At 45.1% G+C, this 27,401-nt stretch overlaps 4 protein-coding genes across 4 annotated transcripts in view; 1 reads left to right on the top strand and 3 right to left on the bottom strand.

The window, feature by feature from the left end:
- Nucleotides 1-27,401, top strand: part of LOC144390310 (dual specificity calcium/calmodulin-dependent 3',5'-cyclic nucleotide phosphodiesterase 1C-like) — a 442,515-nt gene that overhangs the window by 25,299 nt on the left and 389,815 nt on the right. The gene's annotated exons all lie outside the window — the stretch shown is intronic.
- Nucleotides 18,495-27,401, bottom strand: part of LOC120813551 (protein NLRC3-like) — a 238,354-nt gene continuing 229,447 nt past the window's right edge. Inside the window, exons 8-9 of the mRNA XM_078096703.1 lie at nucleotides 20,055-20,228; nucleotides 18,495-19,718 (exon numbers count right to left, since the gene is read on the bottom strand). Of these exons, the coding sequence (XP_077952829.1) occupies nucleotides 19,457-19,718; nucleotides 20,055-20,228 (436 nt within the window). The 3' untranslated portion in view covers nucleotides 18,495-19,456. The remainder of the gene's footprint in view (nucleotides 19,719-20,054; nucleotides 20,229-27,401) is intronic.
- LOC144390307 (NLR family CARD domain-containing protein 3-like) lies at nucleotides 20,355-24,125 on the bottom strand. The gene is made up of 2 exons (XM_078096798.1): nucleotides 22,238-24,125; nucleotides 20,355-22,147 (listed from the first exon to the last, which is right to left on the bottom strand). The coding sequence occupies exons 1-2, from the start codon at nucleotides 23,758-23,760 to the stop codon at nucleotides 21,964-21,966; spliced, it is 1,707 nt and encodes a 568-aa protein (XP_077952924.1). The 5' UTR covers nucleotides 23,761-24,125; the 3' UTR covers nucleotides 20,355-21,963.
- On the bottom strand, nucleotides 24,129-27,226 carry LOC120813195 (uncharacterized). Its single transcript, XM_078096833.1, has 4 exons — nucleotides 27,090-27,226; nucleotides 26,601-26,714; nucleotides 24,562-24,640; nucleotides 24,129-24,408 (listed from the first exon to the last, which is right to left on the bottom strand). The coding sequence occupies exons 1-4, from the start codon at nucleotides 27,155-27,157 to the stop codon at nucleotides 24,157-24,159; spliced, it is 513 nt and encodes a 170-aa protein (XP_077952959.1). The 5' UTR covers nucleotides 27,158-27,226; the 3' UTR covers nucleotides 24,129-24,156.

Here is a 27,401-nt window from a genome sequence, read left to right as displayed (position 1 = left end):
GGTGTGTTTCAGGAACAAAGGCCCAGGTGAGCTCTGTGGTCCCTGCTGGGTCCTAGTGCCCCTCCGTCTGCTACCTTCCCCTCCTCATCAGTAACAGTCCTCACAGACCCCAGATCAGACTGAGCTCCTCTTCTTCATCACAGCGTCATCATTCAGACTAACAGCAGCTTCTCTCTGCCTGCTCACACAGGCGCCATCTTGTTTCCCAGCTTTAAACAATCACACCTTCACGACCATCAATGATGTCATTCAACCAATCACAGCTGCACTTACTGAGCTCGTAGACATGAACTTCCTCAGTGAGCAGCTCTCTTCTGTCCTCAGCAGGTCCGTGTAGAAAAGGAGCTCCGTGCTTCACTTCAGCTTTCACCAGACAGAGTGAAGTGTTGCAGCTTGTTAGAGCTTGTTGTCCTTCATCAGAGAGGGTGTGTCCTCACGTCACCATCAAAGTATGCAGCTCAGACTGCTTGACTCAGTCTGAGCTGTTTTAACAGGGTCAAAGGTCTTCCCCTTCAGGGACTCGCGGTGCGTGCTGTACTCTGTAATCACACCCTAGGAAGTAAAATGTAAATATGTGTTCACAGTAAAATAACACAACTCTTCCCAGACATTTATCGCTGTTGAATTAAATCTGACTTTACTTTTGAAACACAACAATATCTGCAACAAAAGTCGCGATGTTAGCCTCGTTGTCGAGACTTAAAAGAGCCCGACTGTTCCCCCCAAAAGTGCTTCTAGGAGCCCAAGAGGTGAGGAGCGCTTGGTTTTGTCGCTGCCTTCGGGTCAGCAGAGGGTCAAAAAGTGAAGACCCCCGCAGAACATTTTTCAGTCAGATGTGTCTGAAAGTTCAGTGTCGTCTCCTGTGAGGCTCCAGACAGGGTTTCTAAAAACTGTAAAGCAAGAATGACTTCAACCAAGACGACAGGAAACTTTCCCATTAAAGAGAAGGTTATCGTGGGGGGGTAGAGAAGGTGCTGGGAAGCACAAGGTTGGTGGTTCGAGTCCTGACTGCCTCATGTTCCATGTCGAAAGTGTTCCTGAGCAAGACACATAACCTCTAATTGTTCCCTGGGCAAAATGTTAAAAGCCATGGGTTAAAAATGTATCGTAAGTCGCTTTGGATAAAAGCGTCAGCTAAATGACCTGTAATGTAAAAGATCGCAATGCCCAAATCAGAATTCAGAGACAATAAAAGAAGCCTTTATTAGTAAGGCTTTTACTGTTGAGCGCAGCAGGTTGCTAGGCAACGGGAGCGGTGGAGGTACAGCTGATGACGCAGGCAGGAAGTCCCCCGTAGGACACTCTGTCCCCTTTCAGAGGCCGCTGGGTTCAGCCTATGCGGCTGTTGAAGGACCAGAAGGCTGGAGCCTACGATCCTTTTAACAATAACCAAGAAACCAACAGATATCTTACAAAGAGGTATTCTTCACTTTATGTGCAATTTTGTACAAAAGTCCAACAAATCATTAAATACACTAAGGGTTTTAAAAATAAACTTTACAGTAAAAGATCCTTTCTGATGCCGACTCTGATTCTGTGCATCATCAGTTGTGGCTAAAAGTCGGATGATCTAATTTACTAAAGTGGAGGTCTTTTTTTTTTTTACCATGATCCATATCTTTAGAGTGTCCACTCACTGTGACAATAGTGATATATTAATATTATTCTGGGTAATGTAAAGTGTGTTGATGTGGTTTCAGAACACACACACATGCCTGCTTCTAAAAACCACAGTAAAGTTACTCTGAGGATCCTCTCAGAGACCAACATGAGATGTTTAAATGTTTGTGCGATCTTCTTGTAGCTCTAGCTGGTGCACCGATCTTTCTCTGTCCCTCCTCTTCATGTAGCCCTTCTCCTTTGACCGTATGACATGTACATGCAGCAGATGTGGCACTGCTGACAGAAAGCAGGACATTTGTGGCGTGGCTGCCTCCACAGTTTGTAATGGATTTTGCATCACGTTGGCCTGCTTGAGGTTCAAGTCTCGACCTGTTGTGCCAAACACGGGAGTTTGGCTGAATTGCTCAACAGCGGCAGCTGTTTGGGGCTGGACTAGAGCCTTGTTACTCTCCTCAGGCATATCATATATGCAGAGATTGTAGTAGCTTTGTTCAGGGTTAATTCACTGCAGCAAAGCCTTTCTCATACAGTCATTTCTGATACCACACTATTCTGTCACAAATCAGTTCATCTGTCAGATCTCCAAAGTGACAACTTTTAGCTGTGATCCTCACGTCACTGATGTAGGATTCAATAGTCTCGCCTTGCTTTTGATTTGGTGAGTGGACCTTGTGTCTCTACGTAGTCTGGTTTTTGTGGAGTCCGGGTCGGTTCGCTCCACACGCCGCATCTGGTCGGCGCGTGTCCGCTGTGCCTCGTGCACGTTGTAAACACCGACCAGGATGAATGAAGCAAACTCACGGGGAGTAAAAGGGTTTACGGTTGATGTGGAAGGATTCCACATCAGGAGAACAGTGTTGTAGGATCACCGTTACGTTGCACCAGCTGCTGTTGCGTTGGAGAGAAAGATGCCCGACATCGAGGACACACGCTTGTGGAGTCGCACCAACGAGCCCGTGTTCCTCTCCTCACCGCGTGAGTAAAGGTGTAAAAGGAGTAAAGTGAATCCCCAGCAGCCTCCTCCTGCCTGATCCCACAACGTCCTAAAACCTCTCAACAGTTTCTACTGGGTGTCGCTGCCGACCTGGACTTTCTCGCCTGGAATCGCCTGTTCCTTTGAAAAGCAAAACAGAGTTAACAATTGTCATGCACATATATGTGAGAGAAAATGTTGAAGCGAATTGTCTCATTGTGAAATGATGCTTTCATTCAAACCGTATGCGATTCTTAAACTTGGTGGAGAGGAAATGCAACCTGTGGATGGATTTATTGGCTCCAACACGTCCCCAAGATACCAGTTGTTGTTTTAGGGAGTCCTGCTTACTCCCTCCTCGACCACGACTCGTCTTCACCTTTGACCTCTGTATCTCCTGCATCTGCTTATTGTTCCTTCACAGAGAGCTAAACACTCCACAAAGTCCTCCTTTGTCCTGGCTCCCAAATGGTGGGAGGAGTTCCCTAATGATATCAGTTAGAATGAAGCCTGTAGAGCTAAACACACATATCTACCCACTATAGCTGAAGTAATTAGCACGTGGATGACACTCGTGAATGTTGCTTTCTCAAAAGAAAAATCCCTTCTGCTGCTTCTGTTCCCTCTTGTTTGAATTCACTTACTGCAAGTCGCTTTATATTAGAACATCTAGAAAAATGTGATGCATGTGATATAAAGAATGCCTCTGCATATCTTTATCTGCCCCTACAGTATTTACCTACTGCTTTGTAAATTCTCAACCAGACTCGTTTCCAACGGGTTTGAGGAGCCATTCATTCCTGTCAAATCACAAACAGGGAACACAGATGTTGTCTTGATGTCCCGATGTTCTCTGTGCGTTCTCACTTGTAAGTCTCATCCTCATGGTGTCATATGACGGTTCCATGTCTTCATCAACTAATTCATCAAGTTCTCTTTGTTATAGAGATATAAGTAATATATATATATAAGATATATAAGTAATAGATCCGCTCACGCCAGGATTACACACAAATACGCCCTCACATTTCTCCACCCGTACAGTTAATTCTTTCTCCTTTTGCCTTCAGGCTGTCTGCGCTGTCATGATATGTGATCATCTGTTAGAAAACTGTGCATTACTGTTTGACTCTTCAACCTCTTTTTCCATCTTTACACTTCCACTTACCCTCTGTCATACTTTTAAACACTTTCTTTTCACTTCTTTGTTTACTTCTCTCTTCCTTTCCCATCAAAATAAACCATCTGATGGCCTCACTGAGGGCCTCCATCACTACAGTCACTTCATGCTGACCTTTGTAAAGTACCGTCCCAAGTTGTGTCAGTCATCATAGACTAAAAGCTAGAGCTTTAAACAGTAGATCAGAATGTTAACCTCAAACCCGCTGATGTAAACAAAAGCTTCTCCAAACACTAAGTAAGGGCTCATAAAGCAACAATGAAGAGTGAGAGTCCGTTGATCCTGAACACAACCAGAAGATAATAAATTAAACCCCACTTCTTTCCCCGTCCGCCTGAGTGTTAATCTCCACTTTTATTGCTCTTCAGCCCAAAAGCAAAGTTCTGTTAGCTGCCAACACAAACTCAGCTCATGTTTAACTTATGATCAAGTACATTCATTCATTCATTCATAACAACACTGATAGATCACCAACCTCTCATGTTTAACTTATGATCTAGTACATTCATTCATTCATTCATTCATAACAACACTGATAGATCACCAACCTCTCATGTTTAGCGTATACAAATGTATGTGTGTACTACTTGTTGTACCATTACAGGATGACCGTCTGTAACAAGTTTCCTATTTCATGTACTGCTGCTATCAATGTTCCTTTGATCAGACGTTTGCTTCCATCATCCAGATACTGTATCAAGTGTATCGTGCACTTTACACTCAATAGCAGCACTCAAATATTTACAGCCCATCTCTGAGTTTAGGAGGAGACTAAAAAACTACAAACATTAACACAAAAAACTGACACTATTATCACGATTGTCACCGTGGTTTGTATTTTTCTGTCTCGTCTTGTCTGTACCAAGTAGGCTGTCTGGCCCTGTGGACTGAAGCCCCGCCTACTTCCTGGTTTCGGTGGAGCTCTGTCAGGTTCACTCCAGCTCCACCCATTGGTCCACCCTGTCCCAGCGCACCCAATGGCTCGTCACCACCTCAGCCTTACCTCCAGCTCTTAAGGAGAGCCCACCAGTGGCTCGCATGGCCAGTTGACTCGTGTGCCTTCTGTGTGTGTATTTGTGTGCAACTGAGTGAAGTACTGCGTTTTGGTCCTCGTGTGTTTTTACCAGCACGGGGCTGACAAAAGGGGGGAGTTGGGGCAAGAGTCTGTACTGATTCACCACACATAGTTTCTGTGCCTGTTAGCTTCATAGGTGTAGTGGGTGCTGTGCTCTTTGTGTTTTTTGGTAAGCGCCTACTGTTTGTTTAAATGTATATTCGGGCATAGTCCTCCTTTTGGGGATCTCTTTTATTTACCTTGGTTTGTCTTTTTCACAGCACCCTCATCCACCCTCCTTTTGTTTGTTGTTACCTGCCTGTCTACCTCTGGTTCGCAATAAACAGTACCTTTTACAAGCGACCAGGTTCTGCCCATATGTTTATGGTCCCCTCACCCCTAGACCATCCGGGGGTCGTAACACTATGTACAACAATTCTCATCACCTTCATTCCTCATTTAAATCTTTCACAACCTTGTTTCATTTTTACTGACAGTTTCCCTCTATTAGTAAATCAATGTTTCGTACTGTTTTGGTCGTCTGCCTCTGCGCGGTGGGGGCTACTGGAGACCCATTGAACGGTCTCTCCTTGCTGGATATTTGTCCTCTGGGGGGACGGGGTATTGGGGCTGTTTGTCTCTCACCTGCAATCGTCTCCTGTCTTGCTGTCTCTTGTTTGCTTCTGCTGCTGCAGACATCAGAGAATGTCTATGAGGAGGACGTCCTCCAACAGCAGCTTCTCCTCCTTCGCCGTGGTTTGGATGGGTTCTCTGCACAAGTGGTTTGATGGACAGGAGTCCTGATGTGATGGACAGCTCTTCTGTGGCCCCCTGGTGTTCATGTTCACAGCTACCTGCTTCCTCTTCCTCTTCTCCTATTTCCACCACCACGCCCTCGTGACCCTCATGTGATGATGTCATCTTTTCTAAGTTGTTTCCCTCAGGCTCATCTTCTCCATCGCTCACGACTTCCCCCGTTCCTCCTCTCAGATGGAACAGAGGTTCTTGTTCTGGATGCTGGGTTTCACAAAGGGACTGTTTGAAGTTCTCCTTTTCTCTGCATGTGGCGGGAAGGACCTGGCCTCTCCTGTGCAGCTGCTGTCATTTCTGGGTACAGCTGAGGGGGGGCATGGGTGTCTGCACTGAGAGGGGTGACATCTTGACCGGGCTCACAATCTGCTTCTTCTTCCTCTGCCAGTCCAACAGCAGGTTCGGGGGTGTTTGGGTGGACTGCCCTCCAGTAGGCGAGCAGCCGCTTGGTGCAGACACGTCTCTTCTTACTTATCTAAGCGGCCGGCTCCCACATAAGCCGTAGTGGCTTGGTTTCCTGCTGCTACAGTCTCCCTCCACACCTTGCACCTGTCTTCACCCACAGGTGGTGACCTGGTTGGGAACCACCCATTCTTCTGCCATCTTCTCAAGCATCTCTTCATCCTCCTCCACTCCCTTTCTCTTTCTTTGGGCTCCATCTGATCTTCATCTGCTCTCTGGTCCTTGTAAAAGTAACCATGATGCAACCTGGTGTATCTAAAGAACCCTGAGCTGTCCCTTTTGTCCCAGGAGCTATTGTGTCACTGACTATGAGGAGACAAATGATGTAAAGTCTAAACTAATGAAACGTACAAAACATGTTGAATCAGATTGACAACTGAAATCAGCAATGCAAAGTAAACTACTGGATCTGAAAGTGAGACAGTCAATGAAAACGCTGAGTCAAAGTAATAACTACAATACAGGTCAAAACGCTATCAACACAGGTCAAATTATCCAAAAAAATCTCAAACTGCTCCAAGAAAATCAAACCAGTTATGACTTGAGCAAATTCAAAATAAAAGTCCAACTCAATGAAACCTGAGATTAAACTTATACAATACGGCGTAAACACTTCCACAGGAGAGAGAAGAGGAAACCCCAAAAACCCATCATCTTAAGGTAAAATCCCTAAAGTCATAATTAAATTCAAACTAAAAAGCCAATTAAGAAAGTAAAAGTCTAAGCCTGTAATGATAATCGATCAGGAATTAAATCCTTATATGTTTAAACGTTGAATGTGTCTGGCCGTCTTGCTTAGGGAGGTTTTGACTTGGGATTTGAACCACCAACCCTGCGGTTTGCAGCACACCCTCTGTACTCCATGTGCCACGGTCACAATGATGGAAATCACAACAAACTCTGATTTTAAAATGTAAGTTGTATCTTTTACCTTCACTCTGTATATCAGTGTTGAACTAAAGAGAAAGTGAAACTGTTCTCTCTCCCTTTGACTCTACATCATGTTCTTACTCCTCCAAACCATATGAGGCTGTTAACAGCTGATGATCTAACAGTTTTTCCCCACAGAGGAAGTAACTCACTCTGAGCACATGGGAGGTAGAAATGCTGTGCTGCTCAGGTCTTAACGTTACATTGTGGCTGTTCATGTGTACAGTAATTATATGACACAAATGACTATTGTGTTTGATTCATATTACAACTATTTTATTAAACATGCTAATTGTAGTGGCCGTTTGTCCTTGTTACCAACACATCTTTGAATCAAAGGGTCACTGCTGCACCTAGTTTTTGTTTTCTGTCACGCAGTAAGAAAGCGGATTGTCTGGCCGATCTTTTCCTTTGTTTCGCCTTTATTCCACAGGATCCACAACACATACGATACAACTTGTCTGCCTTCCTATGCAGTGCTCTGTCTCACTGTCTCACTGCTAAACACTATTAGTCACCCAGGTGCATGCTGGTCCCACCTGGCTGTGCCCCTAAGTAACCTCCAGGTGCAATTAGTGATCCAATTACCCAAACAATTAATCCAACTATATTCAAGAATAAATAACTAAATAATAGCTCCCACATCAAGCTGACGATAAACCTGAATGAGCATTAATGCAACATCCTGAAATGAAAATAGATGAACACTAACAATCAGATGCATCTACTCAATTCACATGTGGCCCCCTGGACATGTCTTCATTTAGTGTGTAACACTCACTAAATGACTTCAGCGCTGGAGTCACATTCTAATACTTCCTTCTGCATGACAACAGGAACTTGTTCTTTGCTCCTAAAAAGCCCAGAAATATCTTATGGAGATAAATATTGAAGGTTACCCAAACTCTGTTATATACATACATATGACACAGATACATATGAAGTGTGCATTAGTGTCACGGAAGTCCAAATATAATATGTAATACTGTCCCATGTGAGCTTGTTTTGAGCATTAATCAGTCAGTAGCATTTATTCATAGAGAGATTGATCCCGATCGTCCTCTCATTGAATCATCTTCATGAATCCATTTCACTGACGACACAAATTAAAAGCATTCACCTCAAAAAGAGAAGCATCCGGAAGCTTCCCATCAGGGAGCCAGGAAGTAGTCGGTGACGGTCCTCATGCGTTTGTGCGTGAGGAGGTCAAGCCGAGCCATGAAACCTGGAGAAACGTCCACATAGAATCACCTTGGACCTTCATATCAGCCCTGGACATGGCTGGAGATCAAAGTGACCTACGATGAGTTTGACACACCTGCTTTAGAGCAGAATGAGGATGTACTTTATTGTAATCATTTCTTTCAGCTACAATAACCATGTTATTAAGAGATGGAAAGTTAAAGCCGTTCCTCTTTCTGTCCACGCTGCACAACGCGTGTTTTATTGCATTTAGTGGCAATGCTGCTGCTGTTTGTCTTTTATTTTGGCGGGAAATCCCATTTAACACTTTCAATACTCCACTTTGTGAGGAGATAAACTCCACCCTGTTATCAAATGTGTGCTTGTGCTTTGTGTGTTTTTGTTGGTGACTTAAGTGTGATATTTGGTGCAGAATGAAAGGTTCAAGTTGCACCTGAAGTAGCGAGCTCAGTAGTTTGTGTTGTTGTGAGACGGCTCTGCGTGAAGGTTAATAAGGTTAATAAAGCAACTTATTCATTACTCATTTCTTTATTTACTCACTTCCTTCTTCAACATGCTGCACCACCAATGTTTCCTCTGTGCTATTGACACAGCAACAGGGCTGTAGAATAAATACAGATATTATGGAGGAAATAGTACAAAAGTCAATAGTACAGCATCTTTAAAAAGGATCAGAGTATTTCATGTCAAAAGAAATAATACAGCGTGTTGAAAGCGTCTTTATTTGATGGCCTGTTTAAACATGTACAGTTGTTTCCAATAAAAGTCATTTATTAACATTAGAGCCAAACAATTCTATTTCTGTTAAAGTAACACATGGAGTAAATGTTGTAAATGACATTATAGTGAATAAAAACACAAGTAACGCATATTCAATATTTCCTTGAGAGGTTTGCTGAACCATTAAAAAGCTTCTTGTTCAAAACAAACCTGATTATGTGAAATTAGATTTGATTTCACTCAACAGATTTAGAAAGATTTGAAGTTAAAATGGGCTCAAAAAGAATTACACGTTAGTATTTTCCTTCTTCACCTTGTTTTTATTATTGCTGATGAAGCGCACACACACATAAGGACACATTTGTCTCATATGGGGGGACAGATGAAAGAGCGTCTTATAAAATGTCTTCTTGAACACATAAAGATGAAGATTAAAGCCTCATTAGGAGCCAATATCTAAATGATCCTCTATTGATTGAAGGAGCACAGCAGCATTAAGCTGAGCTCTTTCACACTTCCATCTGAGTCCCAGAGAGCTGTGGACCCCCCAGAGTCCAGACCAGCTCAGGTACCCCTCACCTGCTCCACCTGCATCTACACCCACATGAACCACCATCAGCTGTACAGACTGAACTATGTGGTGAGCAGAGAGGAAGGTTCTCCACCAGGAGGAGACTCTCCCTCCTGCAGAGGACACAGAGACACTGAGGAACCATAAGACCCGAACCGGAACCAGAACCCAGGATAAAGAGGTTCAGTGAATGTGGTGCTGAAGGTGTGGAGGTGGATCAGAGTGTCAGAGGAGACTCTGTAGAAGGACAGAGAGCCAGCAGGACAGTCCACATACACTGCTACTCTACCAGAGGAGGAGGAGGAGGAGGAGGAGGAGGAGGAGGTGATGCGTGTTTCTGTCTTATTGTGACGGACAGAGTAACCTTCATATGAGCATCTCAGACTCCAGGACTGATCATTGTATCCAAACACATCATCATTACTGTTTCCTTTCCTCCTGATTCCTCTGTAACTCACTGATGCAGTAACTCTTCCTCTCCACTCGACCTCCCAGTAACAGCGACCAGTCAGACCAGTTCTACACAGCAGCTGATGAAAGAAGTCAAATCTGTCTGGATGATCAGGATGTGACTGATCCTCCTCCACAAGTGTCACCTTCCTGTTGTTGTCAGACAGTTTGAGTCGTTTGTGTACTGTGTTTGTGTCGATTGTGAGTTGACAGGAATCTGATGAGAGAACAAGACACAATACAGCTGCAGTTATTAATCATGTGTTCATCTACTGACATGTTGATGATGACGTCACAGAGGTGAATGAGTGATGTCACAGTGTGAAGATGGTTGAATCTTCATGAATCAAAGCACACTTACACTTCCTCAGACCTGGTCTCAACCATCGGACTCCATCAGGCTCCACCCTGAAAGGAGGAGGGGGGTCAGAGCAGCATGGAGACATGGACATTACATCACTCTCACACACAGCTTTGTCCTTCATGTCCACATGGAGCACCTCTTCTTCTTCTACCACTACTTACAGACGACCACAGACTGTCAGTCAGGCGTCACACAGCGACGAGGTGCTGGAATATATTCATGAAGAAGATGAATGGATAACAAATAAGAAATGGACCTGTCACTGTACTTTCACCAGATGTGAATTCAAACGGGAGAAATGACGTCATGCTACAGATCAAGCTTCATGGGACGTGTGCAAAGGAACATTCACATTAAACTGTTTCATAAAGATAAAGCAGATACAGACCATTCAGTATTCACACAATGTGCATGTTTCCATGTTGTCCCCATTTGTGGACAATGTCTCTCCCTTTGGTTCGCTGGAGTCCCAAAACTTTACAAATGGCTTTGTCACCTTTTCCACACTGATGGATCTCAATGACTTTGTTCCTCATTTGTTCCTGAATGTCTTTGGATCGCAGCCTGATGTCTCGCTTGTGAGGATCTTGTGGTCTACTTCACTTTGTGAGGCAGCTCCTATTTAAGTGATTTCTAGATTGAGAACGGCTGTGGCTGGAGAAATGGAACTGGGCTTTCCAAAGATGTGATGAACCTCACTTCATTTATGTTTTTATCACTTTTTCACACAGGGCCATTTAGGTTTGGATTCTTTTCTCCCCTTAATGATACAAACTGCATTTTGTGTTTACTTGCGTTATCTGTGTCTAATATTTACATTAGTTTGATGATCTGAAACATGTAAGTGTGACATGCAGGCATGAAAACGGGTCACGGGTGAAAAAGGTGAGACGGATGTTTCCCCTCTAGGGGTTTTCAGCTGGTTTTGTCCCAGGGACCAACATTCTGAATAGAAAGTCACTGGCCTGTAACCGCCCCCCCACATATTCCGCCTGTAGCACTTGTCAGTGGAATCTCTTCCATATTCTTCTGGATATTCAAGTGACTGAATGTCTTCAGCTGGACGCATCGGTCTTAATGTGCCGGTAATGATGGTAAATGATGCTTGTAGCTGGTTGTCATCTACGCTCCACTACGGTTACATAAAGGTGGCGTTTGTGTTTTCACAACGTTTTATCTCATAATTTAGACTTTCTATCCCCTTTCTTCAGTGCGGAAATGGGCTTCTATAGTTGTGTGAATGCATCACTCCAGCCAATCCAAAGACGGTTTGTAGCCAATCAGGTGTAGAGACCATGGTGACTGGCTCCTCCCCCTTACTGTCAAAAAGAACAACAGCGAGCGCGTAGAAAACTCCTTCGAGCGCGAGCAGAGATTCTCCTCGCGAGCAACGAAGTTCACGTTCAAAAGTCCGTCTCACGAGAGATATTTATTTATTAATTTATTTATTTATTTATTTGCTCGCGGATGTTTGATTTACGCATCAACCTGATTTGCGCTCTGGAATTTTGGAAGTGATTTGCTGCCATACCCCCCCCCAAAAAAAAGGTGAGGGATTTTCATGCCTGAACATGAAAGAAATGAGGAATCAGGAAGGCAGCAAACACTTTATCACACAACTGTAACACATAAAAGCAGAAGCCATTTTCCAGTGAGGCTGAATGAGGCGAGTCGGAGGACGTCCACGTTGTCCCATTGATCAGGTGGACTGTAGTGTCTCCCCGTTGTACTACTTCATGGGGGGGCACCCCTGTTATAATGATGGAAACACTGAACTGGCTTCGGTCGCTTATCAAAACATCGGCCAAATAAGCCGTTTTTCAGACTTTATGAGCAAATACAGAATCCCTTTGTGTTCATTTCTAAAGCCGCATAAAGACACACGTAACTTTATTTAAGGCGCTGCGCTACTTGCAAGTCGCTGTGTTGTGGCAGATTCTCCATAAAGGTAGAAAACAACAAACTCATGGTCATGAAGGTCCTCATGTAACGTTACATGGAATCTGCATGAGGAGGAGGAGGAGGAGGGTCCATGTCGCTAAATACCAACTGAGATCGGCTTGTGGCTTCTGACAAAGGATCCTTCCACCGACCACTTTTCACACCCGCCGTCGCTCTGATCTGCAGGCGCATGGCGGAGAAAACCAATCGGGTGTCTGGATGCTAAATGTTCATACTTCTGTTGGGCCTCCACCCTGCTAATGAACCTCACCACGTGTTTCTTCACTGAGGACAAAGGAAGAACACAAACATATAGGGGTCCCCCGTGGCCTGATGCCAGGGGCTGATAACAGGACCCCTGCAGCTCTCAGGACCCCCTTGGCCATAAAAAGAGGACGTACCAAAGAACACCGAGCGCTCCCATTGGCCGAGGACAGTGACATTTATTTATGGACCTCAAGTTCATAGGAAGAGATTGCGCCAAAGGATCGATCTCTTTCGCCTGACTTCCCGTTAGTGACAGATCGAGACAACACAACGTTGTTTTGTTTCTTTTCTTTCCCTCCAATTCCCAAGTTTCAGTCTTAATCTCGCTGGACGAACTCAAGACTCGCGCTCCACTACGTCCCGCTTCCTTTTCCCTTTTGATTTCATTCCTGTTGACTCCAGAGGACCGGAGAGACAGCTGCTCTCTGACCCCCCGCCGCCTCTGTTCCCAACGAGAAGTTCGGACCCCACGGCCGAAATCGCCTTCATCCACTGAGTTTCCCTACGCGGAGCTCAACTGTCCTCAGTCAGCTGGAAGCTGATGACCAACGCCCATCAAACAGTAACACTGGTTTTCTGGGCAGACTAATTTAGCGTGTTGATATGAACTTGATGTTTATTTGATTTGTTCAGTCATAACGTGGTACGATAGAGTCCGGATCAACGAATCCGCTACCTTTGATTTATGTATGAATGTGTACCTGCAAATGTCGTAATGTCCCCTGTTGATCTGATGCTGTGATACGTTTGCTGTAAGAGAGTGAAAGCGCCGACTGTGTTACGCTGCTGAATGATGTCTCATGGTCAGAATAGTTCCTTATTTTCTTTTCTTTTCCCGGGTCGCCGCCGTGAGATCCGTTTGCCTGTGGTTTCATTTCGTATCGCCAGCCACATCGTTGGTTCTGTAACTGCACACACATGGATCCGACCATCCTGATTCACGTTGCTGATCTACGTTCCGCTGGTCGCGGGACAGAATCTCCTCGCGCCGCGTCTAAGTATCCCCCCCCTCCTTCGTCCAAGCCGTAGTCCCTAGCAACAGATAGCGTTGCCATAGCAGTGCAACTGTCGTCTTCCTCGTTGCTTTAATACAGGGGTGTCCAAAGTACGGCCCGCAAGCCAACTGCGGCCCGGGATCAATTTTTTATTGGCCCGCAGCAAATTATAAAAATAGAATGGAATGTGGCCCACACATGAAACTTGCCCTTGACTGTATTGTAGTTCTTAGTTTGACCAGTAGGTGGAGCTACTCACTAGCTGCAGTCCTAATGCAGCTTTTCCACAAAAAAAATGTTTCAAATAAAAAAATTCCGCGACGACAAAATGGCAGAAGCAAAGAAACGCAAGATAGCAAGTGAATGCAGAACATTTCAAACACGGTGGGAAAATGAATATTTCTTCAAAGAAGTCAAGGAGAAGTGTGTCTGTTTGATTTGCAATGAAACGGTTGCAGTGATGAAAGAGTCCAATGTACGACGACACTACGAAACCAAGCATCCGACCTTCACGTCCTACACTGCTGCTGAGCGAGAGGACAAAGTCCAGCACATGGCAGCTAACCTGCAGGCTCAACAACAGTACTTTTACCCTGCTAACAACACACAAGAAAACGCTACAATAGCTAGCTATGAGGTAGCTCAACTCATAGCGCGCCGCGGGAAAGCTTTCTCAGACGGTGACTTGGTTAAACAGTGCCTCATTAAAGTCGCTGGAATAATGTGCCCGGAAAAGATGCAGGAATTCAACAACGTGAGCATGTCCACAAACACAATTGTGCGTTGAATCGAAGACTTGTCAGCTAACATACAGAATCAAGTGTCACATAAAGCTTGTGCTTTTGACTTTTACTCCATTGCATGTGATGAAAGATGCAACAGACGCCGCACAACTGTTCATTTCTTTGCAGGGAGTTGACGATAACTTTTGCATCACGGAGGAGCTGCTTGATCTTCGGAGTCTAAAGGGCACAACAACGGGTGAGGACATTTTTGAAGCCGCGTCAGGTGCAATTGACAAGATGGAACCTAAATGGGACGAGCTGTGTGGAGTTGCAACGGACGGGGCTCCCGCTATGACAGGCGAGCCCAAAGGAATGGCATCTATGGTGTGCGCCAAGGTGCCAGAGAGTGGAGGCGAGGCTGTAAAATTGCACTGTATCATCCACCAAGAAGCTCTCTGTGCCAAGACAGTCCAGCTTGGCGATGTGATGACCACAGTTGTGAAAACTGTCAACATAATTCGAGCACGAGGGCTCTACCACAGAGAATTAAGCTTTCCTATCTGATGTCGATGCTGAATACGGGGACGTACTCTATCATTGTGACGTGCGCTGGCTTAGTCGTGGCTCCGTGCTGAAGCGGTTTTATTCCCTTATTGCCTTTCTAGTTGATCTTACTGGTCATCTGAACTCACTGAACAAGAGCCTACAAGGCAAAGACCAGCTTGTACCACAACTTTCTGTGCGAAGCTTCGTCTTTTTGAGACACAACTACGCAACTTCAACCTTGCGCACTTCCCTACGCTGTCCGAAATCAAACGTGCTCATCCAAAGGCCGACCTCTCTGCTAAAAAGGGGAAATATGTTTCTGTGATCACAACTCTTATGACACAATTCAATCAGCGCTTCCAAGATGTTTCTGTCATTGAGAAAGAAATCAAGCTGTTCTCAACTCCCTTCCTGCTGGATGCAGAAGAAGTGGAAGAGAGTCTGCAATTAGAAGTCATCGAGATGCAGCTCCTCTCCCTACCCGACTTCTACCGGAGCTTGGAAAAGGCCAAGTTTCCTCTGATGCGACGCCACGCAAAAAGAATGACCAGTCTGTTTGGCACAACATACATATGCGAGCAAACATTTTCTCTGTGAACTCTGAACAAAAGCAGATTGAGAACCAAAATGAGCGACAGCCATCTCTGTGATGTCCTTCACATCTCAACCAGCAAACTTACTCGTGACCTGCCAGCCGTCCTTCAGTCCAGAGCAGCATCACTGCTCCCATTAAGTGCAACACTGTTCCCATTGTAGGCGAGTTCAAATATATTACACACTATTCATGTGTTCAAAAGCCCAATTACTTAATAAATGCAGTCAATTAAAGTTGATAACATTTTCTAAAACACGTTAGCTGATGAATGATTTGCATAAGTAGGTTAAATAAAGCCTTCCCTCTTTATACAGGGCTGTGAAGGGGGTCCCCATCCTGACGAAGAAGCAATCTGAGGATGAGCTGCCAACCCTTTTTGTAAAAAAAATGAAAACCCATTAATGGAGAGATGTGATTTATGCAGTTTTTTCTGTAAGTCTAATAAATTATCAAGCATAATTTACCTAGATTTGATTGATTGATTTGTATTACTGTTAATACACTAGAGGTGATATACCTTAACTTTAGTGAGCGGCTCAACCTTTCACATATTTTTCTGTCTGTGGCCCTCAGTGAAAAAAGTTTGGACCCTCCTGCTTTAATACGTGGAACACTTCCTGCATCTCGCTCTCGCTCGCCCCTCGTGTCCAGTAGTCGTATTACACTGGCCGTTTCTCAATATGCGTTCTTGTGTGGACTTTTGTTCTCGTGGACTCGTGAAACGTCATCAGTCACAGCCCGAGTACTGTTCCAATTCTCAAGTCCGCATCTGGCCGAGAACGGTCATAATACCCGGATGTGACTCGCCCCGCCCATTTTCCCGGGCATGCATCGAAGCAGGCTCGTCTGTTCTTGTGAGAGACATATATCCCAGAATGCATTTCACCTCAGCAAGCTGCGATGGCAGATGAGAAAACGCACAACTGTAAGTCGTCTTTTATTAACCACTATTATACCACTTTTGTTAATTAACGGAATGTGATGTGAACACTTTTTAAGGATACAAGTTAGCGGTTTAAGCAACACATGTGTGGTCAACATTCAGCCTATTTAATAAAAATGCCTCCAAATCTAACGGAGCCGTTATAACGTAACCTCTCGCGCACCGGGCGGTCAGCGCTCATTCCAGCCGCCTATTCTCGAGAATCATCTTCTAATGTGATGCTGGTATTAAAGTAGCAGTTAAACATGACACATACAATTCGTTTTGCTTTGTATGACGTCTACTGTTAGTTTATTTTTCGGTCATTTAACGTTCGTTAAATATGTTAAAGTACGGAGTTTAGATTCATAGCGGCATGTTTAAATTGAACTTCATGGTCTTTATATCTTAGACCAAATTGTTTGGCTGTCTATCCATATTGTGCAGGCTTGTAATAATGGGTGTCATTGTGCATTTGAACTAATATGACCGTGATATCTTCAATAAGGGACAACTGAGGAAACCCAAGCCCTCATAGAGTGGCGTGCGGGCAACGAAAGCCTGTTCACAGGCCAACGAAACTCCAGCAAGACTGGATGGGAGTGAGTATTGAGCTTCTATCAGTGTGTAATTATGAGGAGGGCCAGGGTCTTGGGCCATCTCCATCTGAAATATTGATGGGGACATCATTCTTCATCACAGCATATTTAGTAACAGGATGTTTGTTCTGTAATAAACAAATGCAACAACTGTATTAATATTGTTAAATTGGTTATTCAGTTCGTAATATTAAAGAGATGCTGCATTTTACGATTATGCTTTGACTATTTCATATAGTTAATAAAAACGTTTCCATGGATTCCATAATGAATGAGGTCTTGCTGCGTTTTGCAGTAACGCATAATGATGTTTATGCCTCTGTCCATCTGAATACCAACCTCTTAATGTTTGAATACCAAGACGACCATTGGGTGTGTATGCTTTAGTAGGCTAATCGATGGTCAGATGCTGTTACTGTATCAAACCTCCTCTGTACCTGGTGGTTTATTAGGCCTGGATTAAGCTAACCTTGATACACATAACAACTGCCCTATCATTAATAACATCTGTAGGTTTCGTATGTAAAAGGTATCTTTTCTGTAATGTGCCTTTGAGGGCATTGCTCCAAACAATCTGTATTACAACCACCTTGCAGTATCAGCCACAACAGTCAAACAGCAGAGAAAACCACAGCTGACATTAATATAAATGATTACATATCATCAATGCTTTATACTGAATTAAACTTACAAAGAAAGCGAGACATGCTATTATGGCACGTCTCCTCGCCATCCTTCGCCTCATCTTGGATTTTCGCTTGCGTATGTTTCTCCTGAGTTGGGCAGCCTCCTCTTCAGCTTCTATATACAGTTTGCCGACCGCAACAGCAATATGTATCGGATCCATGTAGTTACTACTCAAATTAATGAATTATTAAATATAATAATACCAATATGTTTTTATTGTGCTCTTCGTTGCCAGCTACTCAGTCAGAATACTTTTGCAATTTCAACAAACACCTTCCACAACCGTTAACACGCTGCTGGCTTTTTATACATTTCCACTTGCGTGCGTAAACAAAGACCGCCTACTGTGGTGACGTCATCAAGTCAGCTGCTGTTCCGATTGCGGAAATGTCCGTTCTCCGTTCTCCCGTACCCGTGAGTCAGGACTCCCGAGTCTGTCTCCCGAGTCTATTCTCGCGGGAACGCGAGTCCGTTCTCGCCGTCTTAGGTATTGAGAAACGGCCTTTGTTTAACGTTCCCGTCTTCCTCGGTGGTTTGATTTAACGGTCTCACTTCCGCCCGCTGCTCTCGCTCGCCCCCTAGTGTGATAACCGGCACTCCGCTTGTTGTTGCGCGCAACCGCACCGCCGTTCCTTCCTTGCACCCCCCTCGCCTCCCCCCCTCTCTCTCTCTCTCTCACCCCCTCTGTGCTCACACACACACACACACACACACACACACACACACACACACACACACACACACACACACACACACACACAGCTTGTTTAGTGAGTAGGTTTAAAATAAGTGTTATGGGGATTGTTGGTTGCAGTTATAGGTGATCTTGATCGGTGTTCCTGTGAGTTAATAAACCCTGTTATACTTTAAAGAACCGTTTTCCTGTGTTTACTTGTGCATTTATATGGTGGTGACCGTTGACATACATCGCCAGTGCTCGAACTTAACTCCTTCCAACATCTTCACCCTCAAGGAGTGAATATCAATTATGAGACTTGATTTATAGTATTGGTTATTGGTCCCTGTTAGCTCAGGGTGGTGCCCCGTTATTTATTCATTCTGAGAAGTATCTTAGTGATTATTAATAATTCTATTAATGTCCATAAGTTAGTTCCTCATTTGCTAGTAACCTAATACGACCCCCTAGCCGCTCCCAACACTTCTCATCCAACCACAATCACAATCACTCCATCCGGATGGCAACATTTATCTGGATAGGGTTTTTTTGGTATGTTCTGTTCATTTCTACGATATAGTTGATACTAATTCCAGGTCCACCATCAGCTGTTGGTTCTTCACTGAGCATCTGTGGCCGACTGTCACCTGTAGCTTCAACAAGTCCACTCTTATCATCCAGGGAACCGTCTCTCAGTGCAAAGCACCAAAAGCAGGTGAAGCTGAACTCCTTTAAAACACCAAACGTTCCTCCTGTGATGATCCATCAAGACGCTTTGAACAGATTGTTTCTCTGACTGTTTGTCTCTTAATAATAATGTCTGGACTAAAGGACAAACACACACTGGAGGCAGAGGACCAGCATCTAAACATCCAAGTGTTGTTTGAGTTGTTAAGAGCCCACAAACCTGCAGCGTGACCACGTTGACTCATATCAACCCACCATGATGCCGTCAACGTGTCAGGAGACACTGTCCTCTCTTATAACGTGGAGACAAGACAAAGCTCCAGAGAAACAAGGTTTTCATCACCTTCCTCCCTGTTCAGGCTCATCCTGGCTACTGTTCCTCACTACTTCTGTCTGTGTTGATGGTCTCATGTGGGACACAAACAGTTTGATGAGTCTCTGGTAGTTTGAGGTCAGCTGGGTGTGTCAGGGTCTTATTAACCAAGCTGACAGTGGGACAGAGAAAAGGTTTCCAGCTCTACCTCCTCTACAGACTGATGGTCTGTGGCTGCAGCCTCTTCATACCTGAGAGTGTCCAGTCTCCAGTGAGGGTCCTCCAGTCCAACAGACAGCAGCTTCACTCCTGAGTGTCCTGGATGATTGTAGCTCAGGTCCAGCTCTCTCAGATGGGAGGGGTTGGAGCTCAGAGCTGAGGCCAGAGAAGCACAGCCTTCCTCTGTGATCAGACAGCCTGACAGCCTGCAGACACACAGAATAAGAACACATGTCACATGATCTGAGGGAGCTGTGAGGGCTGGAAGGTCACTGCAGTACTGAGATCCTATCAGGTACAGAGGGGTCACATTAACATGGTTACTGACTGGTTTCCAGTCACAACTAAACACCCACTAATGTACATCAACAACCTGATAACATTACTACTAACTCTATAATGTCAAATATTTACATTATATTGAATATAAACACATTTTATGGAAAGAGTTGGAAAATACATATTTGATTTAAATCATGCAAGCAGAAAGAATCTTATGGATGTAAATAAAGACACCAAGTGGACTTTAATTGAATCCTGACCTGAGAGTCTCCAGTTCACAGTGTGGACTCTTCAATCCAGCAGACAGCAGCTTCACTCTTGAATCCTGCAGGTTGTTGTTACTCAGATTCAGCTCTCTCAGACTAGAGGACTGGGAGCTGAGAACTGAGGACAGAGCGTCACAGCTTCTCTCTGAGAGGTTACAGACACTCAGTCTGAAGAGACAACAATCAACAAGAAAAATAACATTAATGTTAAAATTAAATCCTATTTCATATAAAATCAGTTAAGTGTTTATACAAGTACTAGTGTAGAATAGACTATTAAAACAGGAAAGTGATTAAAAAGGATCTTTATTTGCTAATTTAATGTCAGTTACCATCTACACCTTAAATGAGCAACCATCAAACTCCAAGCAGATTGTCACCGAAGCGCCAGAAATCCAAGTTTCAGTCTCTTTTACACCTCTGCTTTTCCCATTTTCCTCAATGAACCATATTAAAATAACATCACGCAGCATGAATAAGAGGATTAATAGGACGGCCCTGTGATGATTTATCGTGAGCCAACATTGTGTTTTAATTCCCTCCGTATCAAATGTGTTGGTTCCACAAGGATCCGATGATGTGATGGAAACATAAACAGATTGTTGTCCATAGTTTAGTCTCTTAGCTTATGGCTCCATAGATAAGGTTCATCTTCTGGTGGAAAAAGGTTTTTATGAAGTCGGAAATCCTGATGAACAATGATGATGTTTATGCTGTGGAGTAATTGACTTTGAAATTAATATAAAAATATTTATGATGCGGCACATTAGTTATGTGAAACATTAATTGATGAAGCACAAACAATTTAAACGGACAGATTAATAAAACAATAAGGCTCTCGCTGGAAACGGCTGCTCTTGTCCGCCTGTCGTTGGTCAACAAACGGGGCGCCCTCTTCTAGTATTAAAGTCAATATACCGCATTGTCCGCACTCCAAGGGGCAGTTAAAAGGCTTTAATTTCCTCACAAACGACAGTGCCTTATAATCCGGAGCGCCTTATATATATATGGATCAATTGGTTAATCGGTTGATCCATACACGGCGCTCAAGACGCTTTGCCAAACACGCCAAAGCTCGTCTACGACGGCGAGATGCTGAGCGGCGCTCAAGCGCGTGAGATATGGAGCTGCTTTCAGGGCGCGTCGGAGAAACAAAGCTGTCGTTCTCACCGAGCACTTTATGAGATTAAAGAGCGAGAGACGGCGCCCTTTTCTCTACAGTAGCTGAACCATCTTAACGGGGCAAATAAGTTATTCTAAAAGCAGCCGAAGATTTAAGGCGTGGATGGCGAGGGGGGCAGCGGGAGCGGACGCACCTCGCAGCATCGATCGGACCCTGAATGCACTTTCTATCCCCTTTCTTCAGTGCGGAAATAGGCTTCTATAGTTGTGTGAATGCATCACTCCAGCCAATCCAAAGACGGGGTTTGTAACCAATCAGGTGTAGAGACCATGGTGACTGGCTCCGCCCCCTTACAGTCAGAAAGAACAACAGCGAGCGCGAGCAGAGACTAACCTTGCGAGCGAGGAAGTTCACGCTCCGCGAGAGAGCAAATATCTCACGTGAGACAGACTTTTGACTGCGGATGTCTGATTTACTCGAGCGCATCGACCTGATTTGCGCTCTCGAATTTTGTGTCAGTCGATGAGCCATAAACTGCAGTATCTTATGCGCCTTATTGTGCGGAAAACACGGCACATGAGCTCCGGAGAAAATGGTATACAAAACATACATTGTCGGTTAAAACATTTACGTTTGGTTAAATTATTAAGGTCATTTAATCATTATGTTTTGATCAGAGTTGTAATTAAAGGTTTAGGTGGCCCGCAAAAGATTTTCAAATTGGGTCACGGCATTCTGGAGGTTGGGAAGCGCTGGTTTAAGACATTCAGACAAACTAAATTAATTTGACCTCAGAGTCTCCAGTTCACAGTGTGGACTCTTCAATCCAGCAGACAGCAGCTTCACTCTTGAATCCTGCAGGTGGTTGTTACTCAGATCCAGCTCTCTCAGACTAGAGGACTGGGAGCTGAGAACTGAGGACAGAGCGTCACAGCTTCTCTCTGAGAGGTTAAAGCCACTCAGTCTGAAGAGAAGGATGAAGAAGAAGCAGTAAGTATAAAAGATGGCAGCATATTTAAGTTCTGATGTATGAATTTACTCTCTCTGTACTTACAGAACTTTTTTGGAGGCTTTGACCACTGGCAGCAGCCTCAGAAGAGCCTCCTCTGAAGCAGAGTATTTCTTCAGGTCAAACACCTCCAGATCTTCTTCTGATGACAGTAAGATGAAGACCAGAGCTGACCACTGAGCAGGAGACAGTTCTTCTGTGGAGAGACGTCCTGAACTAAGGAACCATTGGATCTCCTTCACTAGAGAAGCATCATTCAGTTCATTCAGACAGTGAAACAGATTGATGCTTTTCTCTGGAGACACATCCTCACTGATCTTCTCCTTGATGTACTGGACTGTTCTCCGATTGGTCTGTGAGCGACTTCCTGCCTGTGTCAGCAGACCTCGTAGGAGACTCTGATTGGTCTCTAGGGAAAGACCCAGGAGGAAGCGGAGGAACAAGTCCAGGTGTCCATTAGGACTCTGTAAGGCCTTGTCCACAGCACTCTGGTAGAGACGCTTTGGTTCAGGTTCGTCTTTAGAGACTTTAGACACCGCCGAGGTTGTTTGTTCTTCTGACAGCAGATTGACACCAGAGCTGAAGAAGGTCAGATGGACATGAAGACCAGCCAGAAACTCCTGAACACTCAGATGGACGAAGCAGAACACGTTGTCCTGGTACAGTCCTCTCTCCTCTCTGAAGATCTGAGTGAACACTCCTGAGTACACTGAGGCTGCTCTGATATCGATGCCACACTCTGTCAGGTCGGATTCATAGAAGATCAGGTTTCCTTTCTGCAGCTGATCAAAGGCCAGTTTTCCCAGAGACTCGATCATCATCCTGCTCTCTGGACTCCACACTGGATCCGTCTCAGCTCCTCCACCGTACTTGACCTTCTTCACTTTGGACTGAACCACCAGGAAGTGGATGTACATCTCAGTCAGGGTCTTGGGCAGCTCTCCTCCCTCTCTGGTCTTCAACACCTCCTCCAGAACTGTAGCAGTGATCCAGCAGAAGACTGGGATGTGGCACATGATGTGGAGGCTTCGTGAGGTCTTGATGTGAGAGATGATCTTGCTGGCCTGCTCCTCATCTCTGAACCTCTTCCTGAAGTACTCCTCCTTCTGGGGGTCAGTGAACCCTCTGACCTCTGTCACCATGCCAACACACTCAGGAGGGATCTGATTGGCTGCTGCAGGTCGTGTGGTTATCCAGAGGCGAGCAGAGGGAAGCAGCTTCCCCCTGATGAGGTTTGTGAGGAGCACATCCACTGAGGAGATCTCTGTGACATCAGTCAGGATCTCATTGTTGTGGAAGTCCAGAGGAAGTCGACACTCATCCAGACCGTCAAAGATGAACACGACCTGAAACTCTTCAAACCTGCAGATTCCTGCTGCTCTGGTTTCACTGAAGAAGTGATGAACAAGTCCCACCAAGCTGAACTTCTTCTCTTTCAGCACATTCAGCTCTCTGAAGGTGAATGGAAATGTGAACTGTATGTCCTGGTGGTCTTTGTCTTCAGCCCAGTCCAGAGTGAACTTCTGTGTTAAGACTGTTTTCCCAATGCCAGCCACTCCCTTAGTCATCACGGTTCTGATTGGTTCCTCTCCTCCAGTTGAGGCTTTGAGGAGGTATTCTTGTCTGATGGTTGTTTCTGGTCTGGCTGGTTTCCTGGATGCTGTTTCAATCTGTCTGACCTCATGTTCTTCATTGACCTCTGCAGTCCCTCCCTCTGTGATGTAGAGCTCTGTGTAGATCTCATTCAGAAGGGTTGGGTTTCCTGCTTTAGCGATCCCCTCAAACACACACTGGAACTTCTTCTTCAGGTTGGATTTGAGTTCACGCTGACAAACTGCAGCAGGAATTCCTGAATGAAGACAACAAAGAAGATCAATGAGTCACAGAATAGATTTCAACATGTCTTTCCTCAGAGAATGACTATGAATATATTCTGTCCATCTCTGGAGACATTAGTGAAGGTCTCATGTATCAGCATGGTAAGTCTGTAGAGAAATCCTCTTACTGCTCTGCAGACGCTCAGCCAGCTCCTCCTGCTTCATTCTCCTCAGGAAGTGCACTGAGATCTTCACAAAGGCCTCTCTGCTCCTCCTCTGCTCTTCATCTAGCACCTCCTCATCCTCTTTCTCTAAGCATTCTGGGTAATCTGAACTCATGAACTTCTGGATCTTCTTCAGCTCGTTCTTCACAAATGTGAGGATGTTCTCCTCCAGCAGCTGGAAAAGAACATTCTATGAATGACACCAACTAGAACATGGAAGCCACCATCAGGTCCATGTTGGACAGGCGGACAATCCACTGGTCTACAAAGTGCAGCATGGAGATGATGGTGAACTGAGAGATGTAAAAGTAGTTGTACATGTACACACCATGAAGATGGAGTCCAGGTGTGTTTGATGCTGCTGGGCAGACGGACCTGTGGGAACCTCTGAGCTCTCCTGGTCCTCTCTGTGGAGGAACATGAACCATCAGCTCACATGGTGTTTGGACCATCAACACCAATACAACATTAGTTAAAGATATTGGCATCTGTCATGATGGATCATGATGAAAACCAGATGCTAAAGACTGTCGATGATGACGGACAGTTTATTAGTTGAGTGACAGTTAGTCATCAGTTTCATCTGGTTTTAGTTCTTACTGTGGGTCATAACAACGTCAGCAGATCTCTGCATCTGGTCCAAAGTCCTATGGAACTACTCCAAACCTCTTTAAAACGTCCCCTGACCTCTAGAAGTCTCCTTAGACCTTCTGAAACTAGTCTTTGGACCTTTTCACAGAGTCTACTGACGATACTTTGTCCAAGCCTCTGCATGGAGTCCAGAGACCACGTCAGCTGGTCCACAGAGCACTGAGTTTATTCTAATCACATGTTCAGTCCCAGTCATCTGTCTCCAGAAACCTGCAGCTGTCTCCAGATGTGACCTTTGCTGATCCTGATGTGGAGGAACCAGCTCACATTGTGTTTACATCGGAGGATGTTTACAGTTATTGATTCACACTTAAACACACACAGACCAGTTAGATGATGGGTGTCTAACTCAAGGCCCGAGGGCCAAATCTGGTCTGCGGGGGTCCAGTGCAGCCCGCTGGATGACTTTACTATTGTGAGAATTACACAAAGACACAAATAGCTTTTCTATAAAAGTAGCTGCTATTCCTAATCAGTCCACTGGGGGTCGCACTCTGTGAGTGAGCGCATGTGTTGGACCAGGGGGACCAGGGGCCTCATTTATAAAAGCTTGCGTAGGATTTGCTCCAGAAGTGTCGTACGGATGAAACGTAGGACATGCGTACGCACAGAAATATTCAGACTTATAAAACGTCCTACGCAGTTTTCCCTTAATAAATCACAATCACTTCTAAATGCAGCGCAGCTGTTGCGGCTTCGTGTCACGCCCATAGTTGCCCATATATAGTCTGTGGAACGCCCACAAATGAATATTCATCGATTGGGAAATCATGACAAACACTGAGAGGAAAACGAAGAAACGTAACTTCACTCAGTGTGATGTGGAGATGATCATTGGGAGGTGGGAAGGAGAAGTAAGATGCTCTTTGGAGGACACAGTGTGGACATCACTGATGCCAACAAGGCACCTGAGGGGCAAAAGGTTGCAGAGCAACGCTGCAGCTTCACGACCTCGGACCCAAATAAAGAAAAACTGGTCTGACATCAAAGTGGAAGCAAAAAAGCGTTTAGCCATCGCCAAGGTGTGTCTGCCCGGGTGGGAAAGGGACACCGGAGCTGTCCCCTCCTGATGAGAGACTGGCGGCAGTGATTGGGGATCGGGGACAGGGTCTGGGCCAACATCGGCGTCAGGGGGTCGAGGCACGTTTGGAAGCTGAGCCACATCATGTAGCACAGCACACGCAGCACGATGTTTCACACCTTTTCAGGAGTAAACAACAACCTCCCTCCAGTGCAGTCGAGGCAGCGCCATCTGCCCTTAAACAGGCCGATGGTGCGCTGCACTACATCGCCAATCCTTCCATGTGCCACGTCTTCTAAGAGCGCAAGATCAGCCATCAGCGTCATCACGCATTGTGACGGCATCATGGCGTTTTATTACCGTCCATCTGATTGCATCTGACAAGCAACAGCTGTGTTTAGAGGATGAATTTAATAACATGCCGATATTATTGCAGAACATATTACCACCTTTATTATATAACCAGATGTGACCTCTGCTGATCCTGATGTGGAGGAACTAGCTCACATTGTGTTTACATCTGAGGATGTTTACAGTTAATGATTCACACTTAAACACACACAGACCAGTTAGATGAAGATAATGAGTTCTGTCATGATGGATTGTCATGGAAACAACACGTTAAACACTGAACAAACATTTATGTAATTCATGACTGAGGATCAGAACAGTTCTTCATCTGTTTAAGAACTTACTCTGGGTCATAAGAACGGCGTCCATCTTTGAAGTTAATCCCAGCATCTTTAGACCGATCACTCTTCATGGACAAACATCTGGGTTCAGGAGACTTTCCTCTCTGCTGATGTGAACTGAAAGAAACACTGAGATTACATCATCACATCACCATCTAATCATGAAGCATCAGCTCACATGGTGTCCGTCCTCACAGAGACCAAAACGAGGTAAAGGTCCATGACGTGAGGTCTGGATGTGGACCACATGACTCCCTGTAGTGGTTTAGGTCTACTGGTCCTGCTGGTCCCACTGAGAATCAACAGCTCAGTCTTTCAGCTCACTGTTTTCTTCACCAGTCAGTTTGGTTTAGTCCCAACAGGTCTCACCAAGTCCTCCATGGAGCTCTCCCTCCCTCACTGGACACTGCTGAAGGGCCCTGGAGCAAGAAACCCAGAACCTCCACCAGAGAGTCTGGTAGAAACACCTCATCATCAGCCTGAGACCCTCACCTTGCATCAACAGAGGGACCAACGTCTTTGAAGACGAGAGGAAGCCCCATAGACTGGTTACTCTTCATGGACACACAGCTGGGTCCAGGTCCTGGTCTCTGATGGGTCCTGGTCACACATGTAGAAGCAGAGTCAGTGAGTCAGAGACGTTGGGACATGGAGACGAGTGGAGGACAGTTGGAGATGGTCCTCTCACCTCTGAGCTTTGGTCTGGCTGTCATGTTCCCCACACAGAGGGGCTTCAGAGGGAGGGACTTCGTCCTCTGGGTCCTCAGCCTGATTCATAGCAGAGTCCACACCTTCACACCTTCA

Source organism: Gasterosteus aculeatus, chromosome 21, assembly GCF_964276395.1.
Source record: "Gasterosteus aculeatus chromosome 21, fGasAcu3.hap1.1, whole genome shotgun sequence".
Taxonomy (NCBI): domain Eukaryota; kingdom Metazoa; phylum Chordata; class Actinopteri; order Perciformes; family Gasterosteidae; genus Gasterosteus; species Gasterosteus aculeatus.
Note: the sequence above shows the minus strand (reverse complement) of the source record. Positions and strands in the feature narration are given on the sequence as shown.